The 13,722-nt window shown below is 40.1% G+C and overlaps 1 protein-coding gene across 4 annotated transcripts in view; it reads right to left on the reverse strand.

Moving 5' to 3' along the window:
* Positions 1 to 13,722, reverse strand: part of LOC137372060 (neurabin-1-like) — a 169,742-nt gene that overhangs the window by 86,284 nt on the left and 69,736 nt on the right. For all 4 annotated transcript variants that reach the window (XM_068035419.1, XM_068035418.1, XM_068035417.1 and 1 more), the window contains exons 6-9: positions 8,856 to 8,994; positions 8,298 to 8,441; positions 4,593 to 4,646; positions 4,256 to 4,485 (exon numbers count right to left, since the gene is read on the reverse strand). In XM_068035419.1, the coding sequence (XP_067891520.1) occupies positions 4,256 to 4,485; positions 4,593 to 4,646; positions 8,298 to 8,441; positions 8,856 to 8,994 (567 nt within the window). The remainder of the gene's footprint in view (positions 1 to 4,255; positions 4,486 to 4,592; positions 4,647 to 8,297; positions 8,442 to 8,855; positions 8,995 to 13,722) is intronic.

The following is a 13,722-nucleotide window of genomic DNA, read 5'->3' on the forward strand; positions in this document are numbered from 1 at the left end:
AGTTGTGGCCTAATTAATGATTTATACAGTTCCAGCATAACCTCCCTGTTCTTATATTCTATACCTCAGCTAATAAAGGAAAGGATTCCTATGCATTCTTAACCACCTTATTGAGCTGTCCTGCCACCTTCAGGGATCTGTGAACATACACTCCAAGGTCCCTCACTTCCTCTACACCTCTCAGTATTCTCCCATTAACTGTGTATTCCTTGCCTTGTTTGACCTCCCCAAATGCATCACCTCTCACTTCTCAGAATTGAATTCCATTTGCCACTTTTCTGCCTACCTGACCAGTCCATTGATATCTTCCTGCAGTTTACAGCTATCAACCACACGGCCAATTTTTGTGTCATCTGAAAATTGCTTGTTTATGCCCCCTACATTTATGTCCAAATCGTTAACATAAACCACAAAAATCAGAAAACCTAGTATTGAGCCCTGCAGAACGCCAATACAAACAGCCTTCCAATTGCAAAAACACCTGTTAACAACTACCCTTTGTTTCCTGCCACTGAGTCAATTTTGTATCCAGCTTGCTACATTCCCCCGGATCCCATGCGCTTTTATTTTTTTTAACAAGTCTGCCATGTGGGACTTTGTCAAAAGCCTTGCTAAAATCCATGCAGACTGCATTAACTGCATTACTCTCATCAATCCTTGTTACTTCAAAAATTCAATAAGTTAGTCAGGCGCAATCTTCCCTTAACAAATCTATGCTGATATCCTTGATTAATCCACACCTTTCTTGGCATAAGATTTCTATGTTTTCAGCAACTCATCAATGATCATGTTCCAGAAAGCATTTAATGTATAACTGTGCTTATGTCTGTGATCCTCAAGCCTGCTCCCAACCGGAAGTGATTGACACTTTTTTTTAAAAAGAAAAAGGCAAGAATCAATAAATATTTCACTGTTTTTATTAGGTGCCTAATCCATATCAACTTTTTTGTCCAGATACCCTTTCAGTGCTATCAACCTTCCCAGTACCAATTTGTACTAATTATTTGGACTTATTGCTTGGTATCATCAGAGTTTTTTTTTAAATGAGTATCACTCTCCTTTACAATAGATAGATTATTCACACTTGATCGCCCATGCAATATTCTTTGGGGACTCTTGGACTTGGGCTTTTAGAATTTCTCTAAAATCCATTGTATAGCACATACTAGTCTATTTCGAGTAGGTCTGTCAGCCATTGCTCAGTTGCTAGCATTCTCACCTCTAAGTCAGAAGGCTGTGGATTCAAGTCCCAGTCCAGAAACTTGAGTACAAAAATCTAGGCTGACACTCTAGTGCAACAGTAATGGAGCACTGCATTGTCAGGGGTGCCGTCCTTTGGATGAAACATTAAACTGAGGCCCCGTCTGCTCTCCGAGAAGGACGTAAAAGATCCCAAGGCACTGTTTCAAAGAAGAGTAGGGGAGTTATCCCCAATGTCCTGGTCAATATTTATTCCTCAATCAAAACCACAAAAACAGACTATCTGGCCATTATTATCTTGTTGTCTGTGGGAGCTTGCTGTGCACAAATTGGCTGCTGTATTTTCTACATTACAACAGGGACTACACTTCAAAAGTATGAAGAGGTATGAAGAAAGAGTAGTCTGAAGCGGGCTGGGAAAATAGACTACAGGGGAAGTCAGTGGATGAGCAGTGGCAGACGTTTAAGCAGATATTTCATAACACTCAGCAAACATTTATTCCAGTCAGAAAGAAGGACTCAAAGAGAATGATGAACCACCTGTGGATAACAAAGGAAGTTAAGGAGAGTATCAGATCAAAAGCAAAGGCGTACAATGCGGCGAAAACGAGTGGTAGGCTAGAGGATTGGGAAGTCTTTAGAAATTAGCAGCGGATGACTAAAAAAACTAATAAAGAGGGAGAAAACTGATTATGAGAGTAAATTGGCAAGAAATATAAAAACAAACAGTAAGAGCTTCAATGAGTATATTAAAAGGAAGAGAGTAGCTAAAGTAAATGTGGGGCCCTTAGAGGATGAGAATGGGGAATAACAGGGAAATGGCAGATAATTTAAACCAATATTTTGAATCAGTCTTCACGGTGGAGGATACTATAAACATCCCAACAATAATAGATGAACAAGGTGTAAATGGGAGGGAGGAACTTGTAACAATCTCTATCATGAGGGAAAAGGTGCTGGACAAACTGATGGGACTAAAGGCAGACAAGTCGCCAGGACCTGATGGCCTGCATCCAAGGGCTTTAAAAGAAATGGCTGCAGAGATAGTGGAGGCATTGGTCATAACATACCAAAACTCACTGAATTCCGGTAGGGTACCAGCGGATTGGAAAACCACTAATGTGACACCACTATTCAAGAAAGGAGGGAGGCAGAAAGGAGGAAACTATAGACCAGTTAGTTTAACATCAGTCATTGGGAAAATGCTTGAGTCGATTATTAAGGAAGAAATAGCAGGACATTTAGAAAAACATAATGCAATCAAACAGGGTCAACATGGTTTTATGAAAGGGAAATCATGTTTGACAAATTTGTTAGAGTTCTTTGAGGATATAACAAGCAGAGTGGATAAAGGTGAACCAGTAGATGTAGTGTATTTGGATTTTCAGAAGACATTTGATAAGGTGCCACATAAAAGCTTATTGCACAAAATAGGAGCTCAGGGTATTGGGGATAATGTGTTGGCATGGATTGAGGATTGGGTAACACACAGAAGGCAGAGAGTCGGGATCAATGGGTCTTTTTCAGGTTGGAAAGCCGTAACTAGTAGGGTGCCACAAGGATCGGTCTTAGGGCCTCAGCTATTTACTATCTACATTAATGACTAAGAGGAAGGGACAGAGTGTAGTGTATCCAAATTTGCTGACGATACAAAAATAGGTGGGAAGGCATGTTGTGATGAGGACACAAAGAATCTGCAAAGGGATATAGATAGGTTAAGTGAGTGGCCAAAAACTTGGCAGATGCTGTTCAATGTGGGAAAGTGTGAGGTCATCCACTTTGGTAGGAAGAATAAAAAGGCAGATTATTATTCAGTTGGAGAAAGACTAAAAAATATTGCAGTACAGAGGGATCTGGGTGTTCTTGTACATGAAACACAAAACGTTAGCATGGAGGTGCAGCAAGTAATTAGGAAGGCAAATGGAATTTTAGCCTTTATTGCTCGGGAGTTAGTGTTTAAAAATAGGGAAATCCTGTTACAACTGTACAGGGTGTTGGTGAGGCCACACCTGGAATACTGCCTACAGTTTTGATCCCCGTATTTAAAGAAGGATATACTAGCCTTGGAGGCAGTTCAGAAAAGGTTCACTAGGCTGATTCCTGGGATGAAGGGGTTGTCTCATCAAGAACGGCTAAACAGGTTAGGCCTTTATTCATTGGAGTTTAGAAGAATGAGGTGATCTTATGGAAACATATAAGATTTTAAGGGGGCTCGACAGGGTAGATGTAGAGAAGATGTTTCGACTAGTGGGGGAATCTCGAAATAGGGGACATAATTACAGAATAAGGGGGCACACATTTAAAACTGAAATACGAAGGAATTTCTTCTCTGAGGGTGGTGAATCTCTAGAATTCTCTCACAGAGTTGTGGAGGCTAGGTCACTAAATGTATTTAAGGAAGTAGATAGATAGATTTTTGAAATCTCAGGGAGTTGAGGGTTAGGCAGAGCAGGCCCAAAAGAGAAGCTGAGGTCTGGGACAGAGCAGCCATGATCTTATTGAATGGCGGGGCAGGCTTGAGGGGCTGAATGGCATACCCCTGCTCCTATTTCTTATGATCTTATGCACTTCATTGGCTGTAAACTGCTTTTGGGACATCCTGAGGTTCTGAAAGGCTTAAATAAATGCAAATCTTTTCTTTTTATTTGTTATCTCAGTGGTGAAATACCACTGGTGGAAGGGAGGTGGGCTTTAAAACTGAAATACAATAAACCAATCATAATATTATCCCACAATGTATTTACAATCGTTAACAAGCATTACCATATTACTGTTTAAGCACATAAAAAGCTTACTTTTAAATAAAAACAAGAAATGCTGGAAATACTCAGCAGGTCTGGCAGCATCTGTGGAGAGAGAAGCAGAGTTAACATTTCGGGTCAGTGACCCTTCTTCGGAACTAGCAAATATTAGAAATGTCAAAGGTTATAAGCAAGTAAAGCTGGGGTGGGACAAGAGATAACAAAGGAGGTGGTGTAGATTGGACAAGGCCACAGAATAGCTGACCAAAAGGTCATGGAGCAAAGGCAAACAACACTTTAATGTTAAAGCTTACTTTTGTTGGTATTCCTTTATCAGTTTCTTAGCCTTGTTATATTTCTTCTCCAAAACATCATACTGAGATTGGGTCTCTTTCAAGTGCTCATTTACCATTTTGCAAAGATTTTGCGCTTCCAGCCAATATCTTTCCACCTTTTGCATTTTCTCCTTATTCTCTTCAACACTTTGTTGAAGCTGCATCTTTGTAGTTTCCCACTTAATCTTCTCAGCTTCCGCAACTTTCAACTATCATAAATGAAGAACATCTGTAAATATTAGAACAGTCCACATATGCCTGTAATTTTCAAAAATTGGTATTTATTTTTAAACTAGGAGTAGAAAATTCTACACACCCTTTCTGTCAAGTCACTGATTTCTGCTGCAGTTATGGTGTTTTTAATTTGGAGCTGGAAGTAAATATACAAATTGAAGACATAATTAGACTGATGCTGTAAAATACTGCATAGGCAAATTGAACTTGATGTACAGGCATGGACAAATGACTTTTACCATATTACTGACACTGTGAAATGCTCCATAGCTCAACTAAAGGAGGACTGGCTGAAACAGGTTTTCTTGAGCTGGATTTTTAAAAAAATTAAAAACCAGTTTGTAATCAATTAGCATATGACATTCCGGTAGCACAAAGCTAAAGATCTACCAATTTATGTAATCGGAAAATTTATGTTTTCAAGGTAGACTGTCCTTCAAGTTTTACATTACATAAAATGCTGGAACACGTGAGTCCTGAAAGTAAAATAGGGTGACTTTGAGTAAGTTTTTAACCATAGGACTGTTTTAAGTTACCAAAGGTAGCTTCTTTTTAAATCCAATAGGAAGAAATACAAAAAGCTCCAAGTAAACCTGTTTCAGAAAACAGAGAGCATTTATGAAGTTAGTACAAATCTGGCAATAAGTTTTAGTTTTTTTTTAAATGTATAAATGCATACACAAATCTTCTAATCTAAGGATCTCCATTTGCAGAGACCCTGACAGTGCACCCTGTGGAGGAGCAGGGATCACTGACAGCAGTATCTGGATTTCCACGTTTAACTACACATGCACACCAGACTTTGCTCTTAGTTTCACAAGGTAATGTTAGTGAATGCTGAAGTTGCACTGTCATTACAACTGCAAAATCCAGGCCAAAATCTCAATGGAACCGCTATGCTGAAAAGCCGAACATAAGAGATCCTGGCATAACTTAACTCTTTAAATACGATACAAGATTGCAAAATTATTTTAATCTTTTTGTGAGTAATATGGAATGACAACCTAGTGTAGTTTTAAAATGTTTATACTCTGGATATAATTATGGCTCTATACCCTCCATCTCTTGTATTAACCTACTATTGATTAGAACAGCCTGAAGCAATGTTTTTATTTCTACGTAGGGATGTCCAGAAATAATAATGCACTTGCAGGTGAAAAAAAAAGTTTCTATTCTAACTTCTGAAAGATAGTGTCAGCTACACAAAGAAAATATTGCTAATGCTGCAGAGTACTTTTAATCATAATAGAAACTTAAACAGCATGCTAAACCAACAATTACAGAAAATTCCAGAAATGTGATGACTAATAGTTAGAAATTAACTATAGAGTCCAACTATTCCAGTTTGAAAGCCTGTCTGGAGAAAAGGAAACCACTGGGAAATAAAGGAACATCCAAAACAATGTAAAAAGTTACTTAAATGCAAGGAAGAAACTAGAAATAAGTAGACGTGCAGAAGCCAATAAGACATTCTTCCATTATTATGACAAAAAGTTTACCAATGGAAAATTGGGAAGTCCTTAAGGTTGCAAAGGAGGTCATAATTGAGAATCAACTAAAAATAGCATGCAAATGATTACTTTATGGAAGTATTCACTCCGGAAAACATTAGCTGCTTTCCACCCATCATTGTAATTAGATTTGCTTGTACAACCTCCTGACATCACTTGCATGGAGATCACCAACAGAGTCAAGACCAATAAATTCTTTAGATGTTTAACGGTTCAAGAATTGTTCAGCTGAAGCACTCTCTTAATGAGCGACTGGACCCCACAAAGAAATAAGTGCAATGCCAGAAGGCCCTTAAGCAATTTGGAACTTTCTGCAGTAACTATAAGCACTTAGAAATTGTCTAAGGTGAAAAACGCCACCATCTAAGGCTAGCAAAATGTCTCCCAAAACTTTCTATAGCTTTACTCAAAAGCAGATGAGCATCTCTTTAAACATCATTGGAAACGGCTGCCCCTTGACTTGTACCATCCATGGCTTGTGGGCCGGAGCAAGAAATGGCAATAGCAACCTGGGCAGATGCAAAAATAGCACATTAAGTCAGTGCTTCTGTTCCACGTGCTATTTTGCTCCCACCACTGCCCTGTATAGCAATTTAGGAAGTAGCAAATCAGAGTTGGTTGGAGCATAGGAATTTTTCTGCAGCAAATGCTGAGCAGCTAGGAGATGCAAAACTGACAACATTGTCACCACTGGTGGGAGGCAGTAATAACAATTTTATATACACAATTTCATAATAAATAGAAAAAATTTACAAAAATGTGACAAGTGCATGCAAAGAGATTTTTCGTATAATTTATATTAGAAATTGTAGCATTGTGATGCTCTGAAGTTTAAATATAACAAGGCAATGTCTTATGGCATTGCAAATAGCAAGTTGGAAATATGGCCACTCTCTTACCTTTTTTTGTTTTGCCATTTCTTTCTCTTGTTTCTCCGCTTTACTTCTATTTCTCTCCCTTAACTCTTTTTGTTTCTGCTTGTCTTGTTATTCATTCCTTTTGGATGGGAGGTAGTGGGCGCAATGGCAGGTAAAGGAGCCACCAATTGCTGCAAACTGCATTTGGCATGGGGATTGCAGGGAAAACGTGACCCACAGCAGCTCCTTTCCCATTGTCTCCCCTAGTCACTTGTATTTCCCCTCATCCCCATTGTGTCCTATTCCCCTTCCTATCCCATCCCCCCTTCCATCACTACCCCTATCTCACCCTCTGAACTACCATTTATCCTCCCTCCACTCCCACTTACTCTGCTATAACACACCTCACTCTCAACACTCATTGGGCTCCCAGTCCCACTGATTACATCCAAGAGTGTTTGTCAAGAGGCCCCATCACCCTCAATCAACTTGTCTGCTCCCCTGCCTTTTGGTTCCTTAAAGAAGTTTGTTTGCTTTCAAAATTCAATTGTTTCCCTTTAAAATTCCAATTAGAATGCGAAACTGTGCCTACCTTTCTGTCTAACTTTCACAGTCCCTCATATGCATTATAAAAATTAGAGTCTATCTGAGGTGTAAGCTACTGGCTTTTTAACAGAACAGTTTCAATTTATGCTTATCTTTTAAAATTGAATTAGCATTACAAGACACACTTTCTCCCTCTTATCCTGTGTCCGTCTCTATATGATCTATCTTTCTTCTTCACTTTCTAAAATTTAAGCACACAAACTAAAAGCTATAACAAATGCATAATCAGAAGACTGTTATTGCTTTCTTGAGCTCATATATTCAGATATGCATATCCTGATTTTTTCAAAATAACACTCCACATGAATTCTACCACAGTAAGGTTTTTGAAATTTTTCTTCAAATAATTTTGGAACACTGGAGCAGAAACTGCTGGAAGCCAAGGGAAAAATATTCCGCAGTACAACCGACAACTGGTACTGCAACATCTTGGGAACTTAGAAATGGTGTACACACTCAGACTATACAATTCAAATTCAACTCTCAGCTGCAGGCAAAAATATAAACTTCAAGCTCATGTGCTGAGGAGAGGCTAAGGCCTTAAAGTAAAAACTTTAACCAAGGTGCTAAAAGACACAAAAGATAATTCTATGTATGAATTTAATCATGTTTTTGTGAAATATGCTTTAAGATAGGTGTATTCCATCTCCTCAAAACAAAATCAAAATGCCCATGGTAAATGTGCATTTAGTATTATATCATGTTGATGAAATCACCTAGTATAAGGCACTGTAGTGATGCAAAGATCTGAACCCCAATGTTCCAGTTTAACAGAAAATGTGTAATATGAAACAACAAATGTAATATTTTTACCTCTTTCAGCTTAAGAGCAAGTTGTGAATCCATGTCTGATGGTAAATCTATATTTTCATTTTCAGGTAGATGAGAAACTTCAACTGTCTCTCCAGCTCCAAGTTCATCTGAGGTTGTTTCTTCATCTTCAGGAAACTCTCCAGACTTAAAAAAAAATCAAAGCAACAAACAGATAAGATGCCAAGCAAGTACACATGACTACTTCACACTAGGTAAGCGTTAAGTGAAACCCTCCTTTCCTTAAAAGTACTCTTTTGCTCATCTCCCCCATTTTCCTTAACTACTTAACACCAATAAGTGTACATGTATTAGGTTTTTTCATGTTATTACTTTCGAGAACAATATTCCATTAGTCTGAACATGTCAAAGATCCAAGTAAGCACAATTAACTGCTGGTACTGGACCTTCATCTTGGCTAAAAACTCGAAACAACATTACACAGAAATTGTGATTTTATGTTTATACTGATAATTCTGATCAAATAACATTAAACGAACAGGAGCTAAGAAATCAAACTCACTATCACACGCACACCAACGAGATGATGAATCGTCTTACCTGCTCATTATCACTTGTACTATACCGAATACAGTGCTCCTCCAAAAGTGCCTCCTGGCATCTTTCCTGTTCTAGCGTTTCACTGATAAGCCGAGCAACCTCACTCTGTTGTCCAGGTTTTTCTCGACCAATACAGAATCTGTATAAACATTTTCACAGTTATTTCTTTATATCTTTGATTTTCACATATTATGTAAGACATTTGCTTTTCTCCTCTATGATATATTAATAAATGTATATGTAAACCTCCTTAGATACAGGGGTGGTTCCAAAGGACTAGAGAATTGCAAATATTACATCCTTGTCCAAAAAAGGGTATAAGGATAAACCCAGCAACTACAGGCCAATCAGTTTAACCTCAGTGGTGGGAAAGCCTTTAGAAGCAATAATCCGGGACAAAACTAACAGTCACTTGGACGAGTGTAGATTACTTAAGGAAAGACAGCACAGATTTGTTCAGGGCAAATCGTGTTTAACTAAATTGATTGAGTTTTTTTTTGATGAGGTAACGGAGTTGATGAGGGTAATGTGGTTAGAATCACAGCAGGTTTACAGCACAGAAAGAGGCCACGGCCTATTGTGTCTGCACCGGCCGTGAAAGAACCACCCAGCCCAATACCACTTTCCAGTATTTGGTCCATAGCCCTGCAGGTTACGGCACTTGAGGTGCATATCCAGGCACCTTTTAAATGAGATCATGGATGCGCTGGCCATAATTTTCCAGAATTCCTTAGATTCAGGAATGGTCCTGTCAGATTGGAAGTTGGCAAATCTTACGCCGCTTTTCAAGAAAGGAGGTAGAGAGAAAATGGGGAACTACAGGCCAGTTAGTCGAACATCAGTCATTGGGAAGATGCTGGAAACTATTATTAAAGAAGTCTTAACATTGCACTTGGAAAAGCATAGTATGATTAGAACAAGTCAGCATGGTTTTACTAAAGGGAGATCCTGTTTAACAAATTTATTAGAGTTTTTTGAGAATGTAACTAGTAGGGTAAAGGGGAACCAGTAGATGTAGTATACCTGGATTTTCAAAAGGCATTCGATAAGGTGCCACATAAAGGATTAATAGGCAAGATAAGGGCTCATGGCGTTGGGGGTAATCTATTAGTGTGGAGGGGATTGGTTAACAGACAGGAAGCAGTGACTGGGCATAAATGGAGCCTTTTCAAGTTGGCAGGCAGTGAATAGTGGGGTACCGCAAGGATCAGTGCTGGGGCATCAGCTATTTACACTCTATATTAATAACTTGGATGAAGAGACAGAGAGTAATGTATCTAAGTTTGCTGACGATACAAAGCTCGGTGGAAAGGTAAGCAGCGGGGAGGACATAGATGGGCTGCAAAGAGATATGGACAGGTTAACTGAGTGGGCAACAAGATGGCAAATGAAGTATAATGTAGGGAAGTGTGAAGTTGTTCACTTTGGTCATAAAAGTGGAAAAGCAGAATTTTTATAAAAGGTGTGAAATTGGTAAGTGTTGATATTCAGAGAGACTTTGGGGTACTCGTACAAAGAACGCACAAAGTTAACATGGAGGTGCAGCAGGCTATTTGGAAGGCAAATGGCATGTTGGCCTTTATTGCTAGGGGATTGGAGTACAGGAATAAAGAAATCTTACGAGAATTGTGCAGAGCTTTGGTGAGACTGCACATGGAATACTATGTGCAGTTTTGGTCTCCACATTTAAGAAAGGATATACTTGCACTGGAGACAGTGCAGCGAAGATTTACTAAATTGGTCCCTGGGATGAGGAGGTTGTCCTATGATGAGAGGCTGAGTAAATTGGGCCTATATTCTCTGGATTTTAGAAGAATGAGAGGTGATCTAATTGAGAAATAGAAGATTCTGAAAGGGCGTGATAGGGTAGGAGCTGAGAGATTGTTCCCACTGGTCAGGGAATCTAGAACATGGGGACACAGACTCAGGATAAGGGGCCAATCATTCATGACTGACAATGAGGAGAAATTACTACACTCACAGGGTTGTGAATCTTTGGAATTCTCTACCCCAGAGGACTGCGGATGCTCTATCATTAAATACATTTGAGGCCGGGATAGATAGATTTTTGGACTCGCAGGGGATATGGGGAGTGGGCGAAAAGTGGAATTGAAGCTCAAGATCAGCCATGATCGTATTGAATGGCGGAGCAGGCCCGATGGGCCATATGGTCCACTTCTGCTCCTACTTCTTGTGCTCTTATGTGTGGTTTTCTGCCTCTACCATCATTTCAGGCAGTGAGTTTCAGACCCCCACCACTCTCTGGGTGAAGACATTCTTCCTCATTTCCCCTCTAATCCTTCTTGTCATAGTCATAGAGACATAGAGAGATACAGCACTGAAACAGGCCCTTCGGCCCACAGAGTCTGTGCCGACCAACAACCACCCATTTATACTAATCCTACATTAACCCCATATTCCCTACCACATCCCCACCTTCCCTCAATTCTCCTACCACCTATCTACACTAGGGGCAATTTACAATGGCCAATTTACCTAGCAACCTGCAAGTCTTTGGCTGTGGGAGGAAACCGGAGCACCCAGCGGAAACCCACGCGGTCACAGGGAGAACTTGCAAACTCCGCACAGGCAGTACCCAGAACCGAACCCGGGTCGCTGGAGCTGTTAGGCTGCGGTGCTAACCACTGCGCCGCCCTTCTACCAATCACTTTAAAATCCATGCCCCCTAGCCACTGACTCAGCTAAGATAAATAGGCCCTTCCCATCCACTCTATCCAGGCCCCTCTCAATTTTATACATCTGAAACAAATCTCCCCTCAGCCTCCTCTGTTCCAAGGAGAACAACCCCAGCCTATCCGATCTTTCCTTATAGCTGTATTATTCCAGTCCTGGCAACATCCTTGTAAATCTCCTCTGTACCCTCTCCAGTGCAATTACATCCTTTCTATAATGAGGTGACCAGAACTGCACACAGTATTCAAGTTGTGGCCTAACTAATGTTTTATATTGTTCCAGCACAACCTCCTTGCTTTTACATTCTATGTCTCAGCTAATAAAGGAAAGGGTTCCATATGCCTTCTTAGCCACCTTATTGGCCTGTCCTGCTACCTTCAGGGATCTGTGGACATGCACTCCAAGGTCTCTCACTTCCTCTACACCTCTCAGTATCCTCCCAATTATTGTATATTCCTTTACCTTGTTTGACCTCCCCAAATGCATCACCTAACCCTTCTCTGGGTTAAATTCCATTTGCCGCTTTTCTGCCCATCTGACCAGTCCATTGATATCTTCTTGTAGTCTACAACTATCCTCCTCGCTATCGACCATGCGGTCAATTTTTGTGTCCACAAACGTCTTGATCATTCCCCCTACATTTCTGTCCAAATCGTTTATCCCACAAAAAGGAGACCTAGTACAGAGCCCTGTGGAAACTCCACTGGAAATAACCTTCCAACTGCAAAAACACCTGTTAACAATTACCCTTTGTTTCCTGCCACTGAGCCAATTTTGTATCCAGCTTGCTGCATTCCGCTGAATCCCATGGACTTTTTTTTTAAACCCAGTCTGCCATGTGGGACCTTGTCAAAAGCCTTGCTAAAATCCATGGTTCATATGGTGTATATGGATTTCCAAAAGGCATTTGATGAAGTGCCACATAACAGACTTGCCAGCAAAGTTGAAGCTCGTGGGAAAAAAGGGGACAGTGGCAGCATGGATACGAAGTCAGCTGAGTGACAGGAACCAGAGAGTAGTGGTATACAGTCGTTTAGGGGACTCGAGAAAGGCATCGAGAGGTGTTCCCCAGGGGTCGGTATTATGTCCACTACTTTTCTCGATATATATTTATGACCTGGACTTGGATGTACAGGGCACAATTTCGAAATTTTCAGATGACACAAAACTTGGAAGCATAGTGAAAGGTAAGGTACAATTCTAAAGGGGGTGCAGGAACAGAGAAACCTGGGGGTATATGTGCACAAATCGTTGAAGGTGGGAGAGCAGGTTGAGAAAGTGATTAAAAAGGCATATAGGATCCTGAGCTTTATAAATAGAGGCATACAATACAAAAACAAGTTATGATGAACTTTTATAAAACACTGGCTCGGTCTCAACTGGAATGCTGTGCCCAATTCTAGGCACCGCACTTTCGGAAGAATGTGAAGGCTTTACACAGGGTACAGAAAAGATTTACGAGAATGGTTCCAGGGATGAGGAACTTCAGTTACATGGTTAGATTGCAGAAGCTGGGGTTCTTCTCCTTAGAGAAGATTGAGAGGAAATTTGATCGAAGTGTCCAAAATCATAAGTTGTCTAGACAGAGTAGATAGAGGGATCTGGTTTCTATTGGGGAAAGATTGAGAACCCGAGGACACAAATCTCAACTGATTGGCAAAAGAGCTAAAGGTGACAAGAAGAAAAACTCTTTAAACCTAACCAGTGGTTACTTTTTGGAACACACTACCTGAAAGGATGGTAGAAACAGATTGAATCGTGGCTTTCAAAAAGGAAATTTGAAAGTATCTGAAGAGGAAAAAATTGCAGGGCTACAGGGAGGGGGCTGGGGACTGGGACTTGCTAAATTTGTCTTACAGACAGCTGGTACTAACTTCATGGGCCATATGGCCTCCTTTTGTACTGTAACCATTCTAAGACCATATATACATTCTACCACTCTGCAGCACAGCACATTAGTACTTAATGCTGCACAGCACTGTCCTCAGTATGTCTATTTTTGAAAGCTATGTGTGGTAAAAGGAAGTCCAGTTGCAAATTTTTATTGTTTAGGTTTCTTTTTAATGGATCCATAACATTTTGAAAAGTCACTTAGAGTTTGGCTAAAAGAAGATAAAAACTAGAACAATTTGTTGTGACTGCTGCTTATAGTGGGAGAAAACAAATGTAATAA

Source organism: Heterodontus francisci, chromosome 7 (assembly GCF_036365525.1).
Source record: "Heterodontus francisci isolate sHetFra1 chromosome 7, sHetFra1.hap1, whole genome shotgun sequence".
NCBI lineage: Eukaryota > Metazoa > Chordata > Chondrichthyes > Heterodontiformes > Heterodontidae > Heterodontus > Heterodontus francisci.